This window comes from Terrapene carolina, unplaced genomic scaffold, assembly GCF_002925995.2.
Source record: "Terrapene carolina triunguis isolate 2854851 unplaced genomic scaffold, T_m_triunguis-2.0 Scaffold66, whole genome shotgun sequence".
NCBI lineage: Eukaryota > Metazoa > Chordata > Testudines > Emydidae > Terrapene > Terrapene triunguis.
In genome coordinates this window covers 56,205,551-56,223,614 of record NW_020664417.1, presented here as the reverse complement: position 1 = coordinate 56,223,614, position 18,064 = coordinate 56,205,551, and the positions used below count along the sequence as shown (strand labels likewise).

General features: G+C 39.6%; 1 protein-coding gene across 1 annotated transcript in view; it reads right to left on the bottom strand.

Annotated features, from left to right (window-relative positions):
• Window positions 1–18,064, bottom strand: part of CORIN (corin, serine peptidase) — a 279,991-nt gene that overhangs the window by 244,400 nt on the left and 17,527 nt on the right. Inside the window, exon 2 of the mRNA XM_029910685.1 lies at window positions 2,846–2,987. Coding sequence (XP_029766545.1) covers window positions 2,846–2,987 — 142 coding nt within the window. The remainder of the gene's footprint in view (window positions 1–2,845; window positions 2,988–18,064) is intronic.

The window sequence follows — 18,064 nt, the reverse complement described above, 5'->3', positions numbered from 1 at the left end:
TTTGCCAGATAGTCATATTAATTTGCACCTCCTTATTCATTATTTACATTGCCTTTTCTTCTCTGCGTACAGATTAATAAAATTTCACAGCCCAGTTTTTCAAGGGTGACTAGTGATTTGGGGTACCGTACTTTAGACACCTTAGAGGGGCCTGATTTTCAGGGAGTGAATGCTCAGCATTTTCTGAAAATCAGCTCGTTAAAGTATCTCAAGTAGGATACCTCATATTACTAGAATATAGCTGTACTGCCCCAGTTGCCTCATACTGGATTCCAGACTTATTTTACATCAGAACTAGGAAGATGAGAGCAGCCTATCCAGAAGTCTGCATTAGGATAAGGAGAAAGTCAGAAGGTTGATACATGTATATTTAGCAGGGTGAATGGAAATATTTTATATCAGCTCAACACGATGTGTGCACATACGTGTGTGTACCTGCCTCATCTTATGAAAATAATTGAAAATAGCAGCAGTAATAGAACATTTTACTACAAGTTTTCAATAAGAAATGAAATGCTTTGCCTGCAAACTGGAGCCAAAATGTTCCCAATTTTCTAATGGATGAGGTAACCAAAGTTAAGCAGAGAAAGTTAATTTCAGCAATAGAATGTAAAGTTCCAAATAACACACTGGAATTCTCCATTCATGCTTCAAGCATCTATTATTCTTTCTAGGGCACCAAGGTGTAGTATGTGAGCACAGACAAATTAAGCTTTAAAAGATTTTGTCCTTTTCATTACAAAAAGGCTTTTTTTCATACCTTAAAAAACATAAATCTAGAACTGGTGAAAGATACCAGATGGACAGCACTGGAAACTGATCTGATCTGAATTTGAATTAATGACCTGGATGTAGCCTCTCCCCAAATGCCAGAGCAGATTACATTATTCTGACATCACACACACTTTAAGGATGCCCTTAGAATTACCTATTTATTTCTAGACAGCCTGGAAAATAAGTCTACTTGTGTCATCAGTATGCTTTAAACTAAAGCTGTTCTTATTGCTCTAGGAAAACAGAATAATAAATCATAATCAGAATAATCTGAAAGGATGCTGGAGACAGTTTTGCTGGTTTATAGATGTCCCAGACATTAGACCTGACCAATAACATTGGGTCTGATTCTCCTCGTACATATACTAGTTTTACACTAGTGTAATTTCATTGATTTTAGTGGTTTATGCTGCTTAAGTAAGATCAGAATCAGGCCCCCTTTGCCTGGGCATTTTGCAGTACAATTTCAGTATGTATTATGTAGACACTTTCTTCTAAGGAAGAGATTGAGTATGACACACAAACACACCTACCTTTTTTCATCTACTTTCTCATTTAATAGTGAAAATCTATAAAGGATTCAGATGGAATGCTAAACACCAGGAAATGAACTGGGAGGTATCAGATTTCCTAATTGTCAGACTTACATGATCTTAATCCACTTCAGCCTGTTCTTAGTTTAAAGATTGACAACTAAGTCTTGGGATCTACCACCACATTCATTAGTTTTTTATTCTGGCCACCCATCCTAAGCACAATGAGAAGACCAGACATTATGGGTCTTGTTGCAAATCATCCTCCACAGTCTGAAATGAATATGGAGATTCAATTTGACTTGAATTTGTCAGAGGCAGAGCTGTTAGCTAGATACATATTCAGTTTTATTTCCAGACATCCTGTTTCAATTTTATGGTATTTCTTTAGATTGATTGATCTTTTTAATAGGGAAAGAGCTAATAATTTTGTATATTTTACCATCTTTCTGCAACTGGTAAAAAATGCACATTCTTTAGTCTCCCTAAGAGAAGTAAAACACTGTTTCATGGATACATACTTCAAGTAAAAAAGGCAGGCAGTACCAGCCAGCACTGAAATAAGAGATATAGTTATGCTAATATTGAATACATTTCAATAAAAAAAAATTCTTTACTGGCAAAAAAAAACCCCAAAAGTACACAAGCAACTACAGCCCTACAGTACTGTACACAATAAAAGCAAAAAGTTATATAATGTGTTATCCGAACATTCTTCTCTCTCTCTCTCTCTCATCATAGGTACGATTTAATTGCAGGCATGTCAACTTTGTTGTGAAGGTAACAAAGAACTAGCTTTTTTTAAATTGTTGCTCACTAATAAATCATTAATTTGTTAATTCCATACCAAACATGCAGTTAATTAATGGATTGAATAACTAAAAAATTAAGTATAGCTGCAACTCTATCTTCAATGAAATATGATTGTGGTTCTGAAATTATGTGTATTTAAAGTTAATAACAAAACACTTAGATTTTATTGGTGACGGGGAGGAGATTTTGTAGCCTGTTCAGAAAGTTTTATTGCTACTCGTAAATTAACTTTCTCCTGAAAATAGATATTAGGTTTATAAATTGGTGTGTGTTATGTAAGGGAGCAATATGTTGTGCCACTTAGAAATATTTAAATATATTTATTTCATACACACACACACACACACACACATATATAAATATATTTAAAAACTTATCATTAAGTGCTTGTAAGAGTGACTGTTGAAAACAATCAATATAATGTATGTCCAAGGCAGCAAGTATATCAAAAATTAATTTTCAAAGCCTCAAAAATTTCCCCCTAATTACTTTTTAATGAATTTTAAACATAAACAATCAAAATCAGGTATTCTCTGCAACTGAAGCAGCATAGCAGAACTGAAAAAAAGCATAATTTACTTACAGTTTTAAGTGGATGTTCTAAGACATTTGTTTACATTCTAAAAGTAGACTGGACTGTGAGTTTATAGTGCTTATTTGTATCATCTTGTTAAAAATACAAGTATATTTCAGCTTGCTTCTCTTTAGTTAAGACTAGTACTCACCTACAAAGGTAAGCAGGAACACCAGTAGGAGGATGAGAGCACAGATGCATGGAATCAGTATTAGCAAAAGTCGAACGTATTTGGCAGAAGCCAGCTTCTGAGAGCAACCATCCCCCATATTATCTTCATCTGTTCCTAAGACCTGAAACACAGAAGAGTACAGTTTTATCATTCTGATGTAACTCAGTAACTCCAATGAGTTTATATTTCAAAACTAGTGTTATCTGATACACATAACAGCAGAAATATATGCCATAAATATATTTAGGTCATGAATGAAAGGTAATATAAAAATTTTAACTGGCCTGTCAACAAATAAGCAGTACACATAAGTTACATGTTTAGCTCATCCTTCAGTGTGTCAGACTGCGTCCACCACTAGCATTTCAGAAACTTGTTTGCTGAACTTTTTAAATGGTTAGGCTGAGTGAAAGTCATTGCGTTTTGAGAGACATAAAATACATACGAAATTTTAAACAATAGGGGCTAAATTCTGCCCACCTTACCCAGATGTGTAGAAAGTAGTCCATTTAAAAAACAGTTATTAATGACTGCATAATTGACTCCATCTTTTCAAGGATATATTATTAAGGAATCTGTCAGTCTATTATAAATCCTGTTTTAAATAATAATACTCAGCTCTTAAGCACCATGATGCTTTTTCCATCTTCAACACACTTTACAAACTGTAACTTATTTTTCCTCACAGCACATTCTGAAGCTGATAAATATTATTTCCACTTTACAAATGGGGACATGAAGGACTAGGGAGCTTACGTTGAATTTTCTGAACTCGGTGGAACTATTCAATGTGCATAAAGTTAAACATGTGCAAAAGTCTTTGAAGGATCAAGTTTCAGAATGCATGATGTACACAGAAAAAAGTCCTTATATACACAGAACTGTATTCAGGCCTATGCTTCAATCTACTAGAAAAATACTGTCCATTTTAAACAGAGACAAAACAAAATTATGAACATATGTTTAACAGGAAGAGTGGATTTGTTGTCATTCAATTTTTGAAAAGTACATACACAATCCCGGTTTTAAAAAGATGTAAACGTCTACATTGGTTTTTGCTTGAAAGACTCTAGGGTGAACAATATGCATTTGATAAGGTCATAGGATGGTGAAGTTATTAATTTCAGACTGCGTCTCCCCTAAATCTGACTTATCAGTTGAGTGATATGAGCAATTATCTAAGTTCTTTGTCAGGAAAATCAGTCATACTGAAGATTGTCCCTTTTGCACTAGATAGAGGGAGACAGTGACAGGATACAAGAGTACAAATACACCCATTACCATGACAGCATCTTACCCCAAACACATGAAAAGGGACTTTGGGAAGCTGAAATCCATAACCTATGGCTGGGATCTTTGCCCACAATATAAATGCCAATGGTTAAGTGTTCTCCCACTGGTAGTTTCTGTTATAAATGTCTTTGTGGAGAACAGATTGTCTGACATAAACCGAAGTTTGACTGCTGCTTAAGAAACTGTTTCTTAACACAGAGGTCTTACTTATTTACCTCCTAGGCTTAGCCCTCCCTTTTATGGAGGTGGCTGAGAAGATTGTAGATGACAAGTATCTAGAATAGAATTCTTTGGCATCATCCCATCTGTCCGGTCCTAGAAGGGCACAAACAATACTAGTATGCAAGATGGATGCGAGACAACTCTCCATCCAGATAACATAGGAGCTGTCATCTGTTTTTGATACTATTGATTATGAGTTGCGGTTGACCCAACTGTATGGACAGGAGGAAATGACCAGGATTTCATTACTGTGATTCCATTTATTTCTTTTGAACATCATTGGGTAATGTTACTCATCTGCATCGAGAACCCTCCAGTATGGGATCCCACACAGATTTCTTGTGTCACTATTGCGTTCAATGTAAAGATAAAGTAACATTGAAAACTGATATGGCAGCACCATAGCCTGAGCTATTAGCAGTAACTCATGATACCCAAATATGCATTGCTACCTCTTCTTATCACAGTTATTCAGTCTCAGCACAGTTGCATTGTCGGGCTCAGGTTGCAGGTCAAGCTACAGATGGAGGAGATATTGCTTTCATGACAAGGAGAGCATTTGAAGCTGTCACTTTGGGGCCAGGGTACTGCTAGCTTTTGATATGGTTTTCCCGAGTGAGCTGACAGGACTCCCAACTTAGAGGCCACAACAAACTGAATATGGAAACCAATGTTTCATCAGTTGTCAGGAGTACTTTTTTAACCCTCAAAATATTCAGAAGTTGCAATCTTATTTCTGGACTAAGACCAGAACTCAGGCTTTTGTGACCTCTCAGCTAAATTACTGCAATGCACTCTTTAGGTTGTAGCTACTGCACAGTATGCACAAGATTCTTCACCAATGAGAGTCCATGAGCAGAACTTGCTGCCTAATGTTCAGCAAGTGCACTTCAAAGTTAATCATTTCAGTTTTTAGGTCCCAGGCAAAGCCAATTGAAATCATCCTGGTTAATAACCCTTGATGAACACCTATTCTCCATGAACGTATTTAGTTCTTTTTTGAATCCTGTTATAGTTTTGGCCTTCACAATATCATCCCCTGGCAAAGAGGAAATAGTATTCCAATAGTAATAAAATCCTTCACTGCAGGCTATTCCAGGAGATAAAGGACCTTCCCCGTATAGCTGACAATGGTGGGGACTATTGCCCAATCGCTAAAAATAACTGGCAGTCAGTGTAAATGCTGACCCATGGCAGTACCAAATGCTTGGCTTAAGAATAATGGAGATATGATATCAGACACCATAACAAAGTTTTGTAGTCATGTAAAGAACTGAGAAAACAGCCAGCAGTGTAGGACCATCAATTTCCTTTACTAATTTTCAATTTTCTTCCATGTGGGGAAAAGGAGATTTAACATTGGTCCTACATGAGATCTTAATTCTTTATTCTGTGCTGTGTGGCATATAATTGAGAATATGAGAATAGAGTTGTAGCCACCATAGTACAGTGTCCTGAAGAGTCATGTAAGGAGAGATCTAAAACATGTTATGGCATACCTGTCTCGCCAGTCCAGACAGTGAACTTCCAAAAGCCCTTCACCATGTGTTCCTCAGTCTCTGTGAGAGACATTTTCCAGAGTGCTACTGACATAATTTATGTGAGCCATCTTATGCAAGAATCTGTGTACTAGAGATGTATCACATGAATCAGAAATATTTAAAAGCATGACCAGTAATGGTCAAAATGGTTATAAAGAAGATTTTAAATGTTTTGGATTTAATAGTTTTTGTATCTATCTATAGTCAATGCATATTTTAGATATTTTCTTTACTACAATTCAGTTGCTAAATGCAACCAAAATAAATCCTAACTATTTCACTGACAATCTACTTTCACAGATGTTAATGTGATATTAAGGAATTTATTAGATATAAATTTGCATCCAATGACTGCTCAGGAATTGAATGCTGAATTGTGGAAGAGATGATTTTATAAAAGACCCTTAATCGCTAGCATAGTGATAACAGCAAAGCAAATATTTATAAAACAACTAAAAGGACTGTTCTGTTTTTCCTCTTGCAGAAGGAGTTCTTATTACTCAAGCAGAAACACTAGACTAACTTAACATTACCATCAGTGAATCATCAGAAATAAACTCAACAAATTTGTTTTCTTTCAGTTGAGCATCTTTATGTTTTTTACTCACCCACATCTATGGAAAATGTGAAATAACTAGAGGTTGTTCTGATAGAGGGCCATTCTCTATCACAAATGAGAACTTAAGGGTATTGATTAAAAAGACTGGGCCTTTTCAGCTTAGAAAAGAGACAACTAAGAGGAGATATGATAGGTCTATAAAATCATGAATGATGTGGAGAAAGTGAATAAGGAAATGTTATTTACTCCTCCACATAACACAAGAACCAGGGGTCACTCAATTAAATTAATAGGCAGCAGGTTTAAAACAAACAAAAGGAAGTACTTATTCACACAACACACAGTCAACCTGTGGAACTTATTACCCGGGGATGGTGTGAAGGCCAAAACTATAACAGGGGTCAAAAAAGAATTAGATAAGTTCATGGAGGATAGGTCCATCAATGGTTATTAGCCAAGATGGCCAAGGATGCAACCCCATGTTCTGGGTATCCCTAATCTCTGACTGCCAAAACCTGGGAGTGGATGACGGGGATGGATCACACAATAATTGCATGTTCTATTCATTCCATCTGAAGCACCTGGCATTGGCCACTGTCGGAAGACAATATACTGAGCTAGATGGAGCATTGGTCTGACCCAGTATGGCTGTTTTTATGTTCTTATGTCCTATAGAGCTAATTATAAAAGCATTCCACTTGCTATATTATAGAATCCCTGATGTCATTCTCTTCCCTGCCACCACTGAAACTTTGGTATGGGCTAGGAATTAGAATCATAGAATCAGAAGGTCAGAAGGAAATACAAGGGTCATCTAGTCTAACCCTCTGCCAAGATGCAGGATTTGTTGTGTCTAAACCATCCAAGACAGATGGCAATCCAGCCTCCTTTTGAAACCCTCCAGCAAAGGAGCTTCCACGGCCTACCTAGGCAATCTAGTCAATTCATGCACCAAAGTTTGAGATAGTGTCCTAAAGTAATACTTTTGACTACTTGATCCTCAAGAATAAATGCCACCCCATCACAACAGGGGGTATATGTCCGATAGAACCAACAGGGGAAAGGCAAACCCTGGAGTCCTGAGAGAAGGGGTCAAGGGAGGGGCAAGCTTGACTGATCAGGGCCTTCCCACTCAGAATACACATGGAGATCCTGTCATTGGCTAGGTTGAGGGAGGGAAAGAATTGATGGTCTTTCACACTATCCTCCCTTTATTTCTGTATGTGAAGCCTTCAGGGCATACAGCAGCCATTCTGCTGCCATTGCTGCCTGTTACCCCATCCTTCCTGCCCTATAATGGATGTATGATTTGAACTGTGTTTCTAGGCTGCGGTGGGTCTGATCAATAGTTTCTGAGGCTAGGTCTACACTACCCGCCTGAATCAGCGGGTAGAAATCGATCTCCCGGGGATCGAATTATCGCGTCTCATCGGGACGCGACAATCGATCCCCGAATTGATGCTCTTACTCCACCAGCGGAGGTGGGAGTAAGCGCCGTCGACTGGGAACCGCGGAGGTCGATTTTGCCACCGTCCTCACAGTGGGGTAAGTCGGCTCCGATACGCTACTCGCGTAGCGTATTCGCGTATCTTAAATCGACCCCCCCCCCTGTAGTGAAGACCTGCCCTGAGAATCAAGAAGGAATGTTTCCTTCAGGGCAAAATTGACTAGGTGTCCAATGGTTTTCTTCACCTTCCTTGCACCATCCTGGAGGCCTGGATTTAAATTAATAAGGAGTAAAGATGGGAGATTTAAAAGCTGTACATTTATAAGTGCATTAGTAATTTCTTTTCAATTTGTGGTAAGTGTCCACTGATGTCAAGAGGCTAAAAGATAAACATGAGTAAGAGAGCCAAGAGATAATTATTGGAACATGCTGGCCTGTAGAAAGACCTTAACTCTTCATAGACTGAGCTACTCTTCATGTTTACCCTCATTCCCCCTTCTGAGAAAAGGGTGAGAAGCCTGGGGGATAGGCCGAATCCTAGCGGTGAGGACGAAGGGGGCTGACCCTGAATCTTGGTTATTTGACAGGGAGAGCACTTAACACCACTACACTGGACCCTAGCTCAGTGGTTTGAGCATTGGCCTACTAAACCCAGGGTTGTGAGTTCAATCCTTGAGGCAGCCACTTAGGGATCTGGGGCAAAATCAGTACTTGGTCCTGCTAGTGAAGGCAAGGGGCTGGACTCGATGACCTTTTGGGGTCCCTTCCAGCTCTATGAGATAGGTATATCTCAAATAAACGCCTGGTGTTTGGTTTGATGTCTCTCCCCTTACTGCAGCTAATAAAGTTGCAGTCTTCCCTTTAAAATTCATCACCATGTCTATGTTTATTTCTCCAGCATGTCCTGATCAAAGTTATGTTGTTTAACTATTGCTGACCTGGTGGACAGGGTGTTGTAACAAGAATTAGTACTGTAAATGCCTCCTGTAGCATGTGAGTACATAAACTTCCCTGTATAAATAAGACAAATATAGAATCGTAATGACAGTACCAGTCATAAAAAGTTGATTCAAGGAGGGTTTCTTTCAATTAAGTTATGGGCTCACTGGTAGTCTGAAAACTTAACCTTCATTTTGTGCGGTTATAAAAATCATTTTTCTTCAACATAATCAGTTTCCATATTAAAACAGGTGTCAGCTGTGAATATATAGCATGCTTAAAACATCAAACTGCAGGCTAAAACATTCTCTCCTACTGAACTGCTATTAACTGCTACTTAGCTGAGCTCCATTCTTCCTGTATTGATTGCGATAAAGGAAATAAAACTTGCAATAAGCATGAGCTAATTTTAATTCACTACAAGAAAAACCTAGTCTGATGATAGCCAAAAACACTCCTTTAATCCCCACTGTACACAGCGCAGCTGGCTCTCTCAAGTGGGAGAGGCTCATTCTGTCCCATTCTGTTACTTTGCCTGCTTCTGGTCTCAGCCCGCTGTGGACCAAACGTGAGGGACAATGCACAAGAACGATACAGAATGGGGGACACCAAAAAATCAAAATGGTGTGGGAGTCATTCCTTCAGTTGAAATATTTTTCCTGTAACCTCAGTTTCAAAATTCTTTATTTCTGATGTAAATAATTTTCAACAAATTTGTCACAGAGGTAACTTTGGGACTATGATGAGTGACATTTGAGAGGTACAGTGTTCACTATGTGTTAGAGCAGGAGTGGGCAAAATCCGGCCCGCCAGCCCTTTTAATCCGGCCCTCAAGCTCCCACTGGGGAATGGGGCCTGGGGCTTGCCCCACTCTGGCGCTCCAGCCAGGGAGCAGGATCGGGGGCTGCGCCACGCTGGTCCTGGAAGCAGCAGCATAGCCCTGCTCCGGTGCTCCAGCCAGGGAGCAGGATCGGGGGCCGCTCCACAGGTTAGAACATATGTTCGACTTCGCCATCAATTTTCCATGCTTTGTCACTTCAAGATTACATTACTGCAATGTACACTACATGGGACTACACCCAGGGCCGGATTAAGACCTTTAGAGGCCTTAAACCCTGAAAAGATTATGGTGCCCCCCATATGTAATTCAAAATAAAAACAATACTATACCGTAAAATAAAATTTTATTTTTCGAAATGATGCAAAACTTACATGTATGCTGAAATTAAAATAGCTTCTTTCTAGATTTTCTGATTGCAAAATTCTGAATAAGTTCATTGAAGCTGACTCGACGAAGCATGTCCGCTTACATACATAATAGGGAAAGTGAATCAAGTCTGTCCTGACACATTGTTGTTCTCTGAGGGTTTTTTATTCTTTTCAGCTGAGAAAAAGAGCGTCCTGCGGAGCAGTTAGTAATCATCAATGTTAAAAAAAATACGTAGTGCAATCTCTACATTTGGAAATACACATTGTATTCCGTCTTTCAATATTGTGTCATGAAGATCAATGTGACTGAATTTCATTTTTCCTGTTTCATTAAACTTTGTGTGCATATAACAGTGGAACTGCCGTACTTCTCCACAGAGATTAATGTTCAAGTCAACAGGGTATGAGTCAACTAGCTGAATATTGTTCATCAGATAAGTCCATATCGTTTAGAAAGGAAAATCTACTTGATACTTCTTTGTACACTTCACCTCTCCTCTTCATATAAGCTTCAAGTGTATCAATTATAGCGTAGTAAGTAGATACGCGAAATTTGTCTCTAGGATTCAATGCTGTTTCTGTTGCACTGTATCATTTGCTTGTTTTTTCCTGATTCGCTTGCGGGACTGGGCTTCTTTGTAGTTAGTATCAGGCAAGATATCTTTTGATACATCTTCAAATCTTTCAAAATCATTCCTCAAAGTGTGTAAGTGGTCTGCTGTAACAGTTTATCTTTGGAGAGTTATTCAGTAAAAAGAAATTTTGAAACTACTAAGGGCGTGGGTGTGCACACACACATAACTGTCTTATAATAAAGACTGGTATTGGATTCATAAGAGGAGAAAGAAAGTGAATCCTATTATAATTATAATTTCCACTTAGTATTTAGAGGCTTCCTACAGAAAATCCAGTCTCTCGCAAAAATATGAATTCATGATCTGTGAAAATATTTTAAGTCAGATAGAGGAGTTCTGTAGCACATAATTGTTAAGTTTACTTACCTCCCCTCTCTGTATGTTACCTATAGAATAATGAATATTAATCAAGACGTGGACAGGATGTGCATTTGACAATCTGAAAAGGTCTGTTATCTGTGGAGGAAGCAACTGACAATGAAGAATATGATATCGAAATATACGAGGAGTCAGCCAGAGTAAAAGATCATCTGGTCGCAGTAACAAGCAATGGCCGAGCATGCATCCCAGTCCAAGAAAGGAGAAAGCAAATCACCAAAGAAAGACTTACACAGAAATCAGTGCACAGACAGTAGTGGAGAGAGATTAAATGCATTCATGATTGAAGATTAACAAACTCATGGCTTATAGAAAGATACCTCAAAAAAAGAGATAGAGAGCCTCATTATGAGTGCACAAGAGCAGTTCTTCAGGCTTAACTATTGTTGAAACACAACTGACCAACAGAACTGTTCCCCAAACTGCAGAATGTGTTCTGAAAAGGAAGAGATGGTGGAGCATGTGCTGAGCACCTACAGGAGCCTGGCTGAGAGAGAATATATGAACAGAAACAATGAGGGCACCACGTGTCTGACTTGGAGCCTCTGTGGGAAGTATGGATTTAAACAAACCATACAGTATTATGACCTCAGAATTGTAAGTGCTATAGAGAATGAAGAGGCTAAGCTTTTATGGGATCTGGCAACTGTCACAGACTGAATGGTGCAGGTAAATGGGCCGGACATAGTTGTTGAAAAGAAGACAAACAAGGCTATGTTAATTGATATTGACATACCAGCAGACAGAAACATCAAAAAGAAACAAGAAGAGAAGATAGTGAAGTATGAAGAACTTTGCCATGAAGTGGAATGGCTGTGGAAAACTAGAAAAAAAGACCATCCCTATGGGTGTGAAAGAGCAGCTCAAGAACACATTAGGCGTCAAGACATCACGATCAGTGACTTGCAGAAAACAGCGTTCTTAGACACCGTGAGAATTTTAAGACAAGTTAAAGGAGAATTTGAGCACCTAAAATGCTGGAATTCTGCAGAGGGTTTAACAAAATTCCTGACTACCCAAATCTTTGGAGTCCATTTGTGATCAGGATTTATTGGTGACTCAAGGGAATAAATTTTAAACAGTAGTTTTCCCCTTTTTATGCTTAAAGATCTTGTATGTTCTGAGGGTTAAAAAGGAAAAAAAATCTCCATGATGTAATACTGAGAGATAACAAAGATTTGGCCAGATAAATATATGGATGGGAGACCTCCAAGGAAAAAAAGAAAAGAAGAGCCTGTAGAATATTTTTATGCACCAGATTATAGCTACTATTTTATCTCTTTGAACCTCTTCCAATATTTCTTATTAGCGGGGCTTGAAAAATCTACTCACCCCATCACCAGCAGAGTGGGAAGGTTTCCCTGAAGAACATGGGAGTCTAAGTCATCAATTAATGCAGAAGTTATGCCATTTAAAAAAAACTACCTATGCCTTATGGTTGCAAAGATAAGCTTTCAAATGAGAACTGATTGTAAACTATTGCCCTGTCTTCCTGAATCTGGAGAGACAGCTCCAGTACCTTACCGGTTGTCCATACTTCTGCCTAGTAGATGCAGAGTAACATTAACAAGACTTTAGTCAGCTTCACTAATACTATTTAAAATTATGTAGCAGCAGTGAAACTGTCAAGATTCATGTCACTTTTCTGCTTCTGCTCCTTGGGAATTTGATGAGCAGAGGCAAGTAGTAGAGCTATTAACACAAGAAAACAGAGTCTGGAGGCAAAAAGAAGTAGCAGAGATTTCTTAACACTCTCCACTTGCAGCAGCCAAGAGACTCCAGGCAAGAGACAGATTAGCAGAGACCCTCCTCCATTTTGTGCAGCTAGGACAATTTGAAGGGAAAGAAGAGACAGCAAGTTGCCCTCTGCCCTTAGGATTACAGCTTTAAACATATTAGACACCAACCAGCTTGTGAGGTTGCACCCCATAAGGCTTCATGGGAATATGCTTATGAATGTATATATGATAACTGGAATATGTTTTATGCTACATATGCCATGTAACATATTTATGTAAAGGTTATGATCTACTGACAGGGCCGGCTCCAGGTTTTCTGCCGCCCAAAGCGACGGAAAAAAAAAAACCCCGATTGGCGGCATTTCGACGGCAGCTCAATCGTGCTGCTCCATTCTTCGGCAGCAGTTCGGCAGCAGGTCCTTCACTCCCTCTCTTCCTCGGCACTTCGGCGGCAGCTCAAAGAGGAAGAGAGGGACTGAGGGACCCGCTCCCGAATTCCCGCCCAAGACCTGAACGTGCCGCCCCAATAATGGACAGTGCTGCCCCTTTGTATTGGCTGCCCCAAGCACCTGCTTCCTTTGCTGGTGCCTGGAGCCGGCCCTGTCTACTGAATATATTCATCCTATTTCTATGCACGTGTCATTGTTGTATTCGAAGTTATGAATATTGGCTGTGTATTTGCTTGATTTCTAAGTAGCCTTCAGCTTTTTGAGAAAGGAATGTGCAACGTAAGTGCCCAATCAAAAAACACTTAAAGGACAATGAATCTTGGAAGGCTCCAATCCACATAAGAAGTCTACCTGAGGACGTTCAGGGTAGCATGTAAACAATGGCTGCTGCCTGCAAAAACTGAGTCATGCATGGACATGTGACTTGCCCATGTGACTCCAAAACTCCATCTTCTTTGCGTAGGAAAGAGGAGGGGGTCTCCACCCACAAGAGAAAGTCTATTTAAACTCCTGGGAGACCCCTTCATTTTGTCTTCAGCTGTCTCAAGAGATAGCTTCTCCACCCCCCAAGGATACCTGAAAGAAACTGGAACGAAGGACAGTAACTACGGGTGGTCTGAGTGATTGCTGGACCCAGACTACAAGGAAACTAGTCTGTAAAAGGAAGCTTACTGGAACACCATGGAGGGCGAGATTTTGTCTGTATTCAGTTTTCTTACTGTATTAGACTCAGACTTGCGTGTTTTATTTTATTTTGCTTGGTAATTCACTTTGTTCTGTCTGTTACTACTTGGAACCACTTAAATCCTACTTTCTGTATTTAATAAAAATCACTTTTTACTTATTAATTAACCCAGAGTGTGCATTAATACCTGGGGGGGGGGGGTGACAAACACCCGTACATATCAGTGTTATAGAGGGCGAACAATTTATGAGTTTACAGATTTATTTGGGGTTTGGACCCCATTGGGAGTTGGACATCTGAGTGTTAAAGACAGGAATACTTCTCAGTTGCTTTCAGTTAAGTCTGCAGCTTTGGGGCACATGGTTCAGACCTTGGGTATGTGTTGGAGCAGACTGGTGTGTCTGGCTCAACAAGACTGGAGGTGCTGGAGCTCTAAGCTGGCAGGGAAAGCAGGGGCAGTAGTAGTCTTGGCACATCAGTCAGCAGCCCCAAGGGTGTTTCTGTGATCCAACCCATCACAATATTAGACACCAACCAGCTAGCTATATGAATACAATAATTTATCATGTTTAAATTCAGGGAAATCCAACATCTCAAAGGAGAGATGGGTTGAACATTTGTCAGGAAGGGTAGGTGCAAGACTGTACTAAGAGGAAGAAATCATCTTTGGGGCATTTGTCCCTTAATACTTTATGGGTTTTTTTAAGAAGATATAAGAAAAATATGTAAGTACTACTCCCCCTGCCGTAAAGTTTTGTTAATGCAAAATTAAAATTTAGGATTCAAGTATGACTTTTCTGAGTTGATACATTAGCTTTGCACTAATGATTTTTCTTTAGAGAGAATTATGAGACATTATTCTACAGGGATGGGGCGGGCAGTAGCAACATCTGCTGTCTAAAAGGAGGGCTCTTATTTAGAATCAAAGTGACAGTTTTACTGTCTCAAGGTAGTAGAATCCCTATTATAGCCCTCTTCCCATAGAGGAAATGTTGCTAACTCATTAACTGTAAAACTGAGATAGGTGAATAATTCACTTTTCATTAGGAACCTCCATTCAGAAATATTTAGACCTTGATCATTTTGCTTCAGTGGAAGGACAAGAAAGAAAGGGAAGGAAGATTTTTAAACTACAAGGATACCTTGACAGAAGTAATTAAGAGAGGTGACTAGTGAGCAAATCTATTTTCTGTTTCATGAGTCAGGTAATAATGAGCTGCTAAACGAAGCTCAAGGTTAAATGGGTTAATAATGCACTTATGTTCTTGTAATTTTTTTAAAAATTGACACTTTGATATTATATTGAAGTCTTAATGTTGATATAGGATCCCCAGGAGAAAAAACATCTGCCCAAAGTCACCTGAATGACATTACAAGGCTTACAAGCCCATCAATATAAGTTTCCAGAAAAATTCAACAAATCAGTCTCTCAATAAAGAAAGATCTTACTGCAGTTATGGCTTGAGTCAGGAAGTAAAAAACTATCTGATTTGAATTTCAGCCATAGAAAACATTTTTTCCTCCCTTTCACATTTTCTCTGGGATCTACAAACAGCCCACACAAAACCCCTACCATATGATGAGGAGGAAGCAAAAGAAAACCATCTGGGCACTTAACCCTTCCAGACTGCTATCAACTGAAAGTCTAGATACTCTGATTTCATTGGAGTAGGGGAGTGTTAATAATTTCTGAACAGTTGCAATATTGTCTTCATCATGGCCTTTTACTTCAGCTTGGCATGCTTCAGATCTCTTATCTAAATGTACACCTATATTAATGCCAGTACAGAACAATTCAACAGCAACAGACCTGAACTGAACACTTCAGTAATGTTTTTATGAATGATATGCATGGCAGCAACTTATTTGACTTGGTATTGTTACCCAGTGGATGTAGACGGGTTAAGAAGCTGCTCCTGGGTAAGAGTAGGAGATATGAGGTGCTTCTGTGTGTCACATAACTGTCTGGGGTGATATGAATGGACCACTAAGGATTGGCTGCAACCAACACATATCAATGGACCATCTGGAAAGATAACAGGGACCCCATTGACTGAACAATTGAGACTTAGCAAAGCGAAGCTCCAGCAGGCGCAACTGGTAAACTCAGCATGGAATGCAGCAGGAGGACAATGGAACGAGAGATGACAGGAAGCGATGATAAGAACTGGCCTCACAAAGACACAGAAGCTCTCATGTAGAAAGATAGACATGGAGCCAAGATGGTTTCATGGAGCCAAGATGGTTTCTACAGCAGGTTGGCTGGGTGAAGCCCTGACACTGGTCAGTCTGTACTGTCTTAACCTTTGCTTCTCTATGCTAACCTAAGGACCTCCCAATGCTGTATCCCAGTTGACTATTAAAACCTACTCTGTTTTGAAAATGCTGCCTGGTGTCTCTAAAAATATTTACTTGCCAAAGTGCACTGGCACCTGAGGGGAGTTAATGGCTTTGAACAGGAGTCTACCTCAGTTGGACTTGCTGGGCAGAGCTCACCATGAGAACAGGAATGCTGGAGCATGGAGCCTCAGTCTCTAAGGCATTGAGCCACATGGCAGAGTGCAACCCCTTGGGGGTTTGGGACACTGAAAGGATCCTCTCAAGGAATTGTTGAAAGGCTGGGCATAGTACAGATCCTGTGGATCTGTGACTGACGTTATATGATTAAAATATGACCATATTGATCATTGTTGCAATCAATGTTATATATTTGCAGGAAATCTTGTACAAAGGTTGTCAATTGAGGTGTCTATGAAAAGGTTATGATTTGCTGGTTATGATTATGCTATGCGTATGTATGTATCATTTTTGAATTTGAAGTTATAAGTATTGGCTCTATGCCTGGATATCAAATGTTTGCTCCTAGGATACCGCCCACAAGGTAGCTAGCCAGCACATCTTGGAGGGATTATTCAAATTAAGCGGCTCATCAAGAAACACGTGGTTGACAATGGACCATGGGAGACGCCCATCTACACTGAGTGGACTGTCATGTAAACATAGCTTCCTGCAATGACTGAGAGAAATTGGGCATGAACATGTGACTTGCCTGTGTAACTCCAAACACCATCTTGTTGCTGTAATTTTCCACAGTAAGAACAACACGATGCCCGCCACATGGCAAAAGCTATAAAAGGCCCTGGAAACACCTCCATTTTGTCTTCAATCCTGCTTCTTACCTCTGGGGGAACTTTGCTACAAACTGAAGATCTGAACAAAGGACTGAATGACCCATCCAAGCTGTGGATGTACTCCAGAGACTTGACTTAAGACAGCAGTTTATTCCATCACTGCTACAAGCCTGAACCAAGAACTTTGCCATTACTGTATGTAATTGATTCCTTTAACCAATTTTAACTCTCACCTTTCTTTCTTTCTTTTTCTTTCTATGAATAAACCGTTAGCTTTTAGATACTAAAGGATTGGCATCAGTGTGATTTTGGGGTAAGATCTAAGTTACATATTGAACTGGGTGTGTGGCTGGTCCTTTGCGATCAGAAGAACCTATTATTTGATGAGACTGGTTGTAAAGAACCACTCATCTCTGAATCCAGTGTTTTTGGTGGTAATATAAGAACTGGAATGCCTGAGGAAACTGCCTTTGTGTTTTCTGGTTAGCCAGTGTGGTGAAATAGGAGTTTACTTTTGTTGCTGGTTTGGTATATCCTATGGGGGATTAGCCACCAGTCTTGGAGTGTATCTGCCCTATTTCTCAGCAGTTGCCCTGAATTTGGCATCCTCAGTTGTGACCCACTGAGGCAGGGTTACAGTGACACCCAATCATTGAAACTCAAATAGCAAGGAAAAAGAATGGTTACTCACTCTACAGTAAGAGGTTCTTCCAGAATGGTGTTGGAAAGTGGTTTAAACCCAGACTAATTTATTTGCTTGGGGTACAGATTAGAACCTGAGCTCTAATTTAACTCAGGCTGGAATTCACCCACTTTGCAGTGAGGATGTAGCCAAAATCACTTTGATGATGATAGACCTCCTATGCTTTTCCCACAATTTCTCCCAAAGAACAGACAAGTTCTCCTGCAACTGCCAGGGAAAGACTCCTAGAGCATCTCAACACAAAGAACCATGAGATATGCTCCCCCAA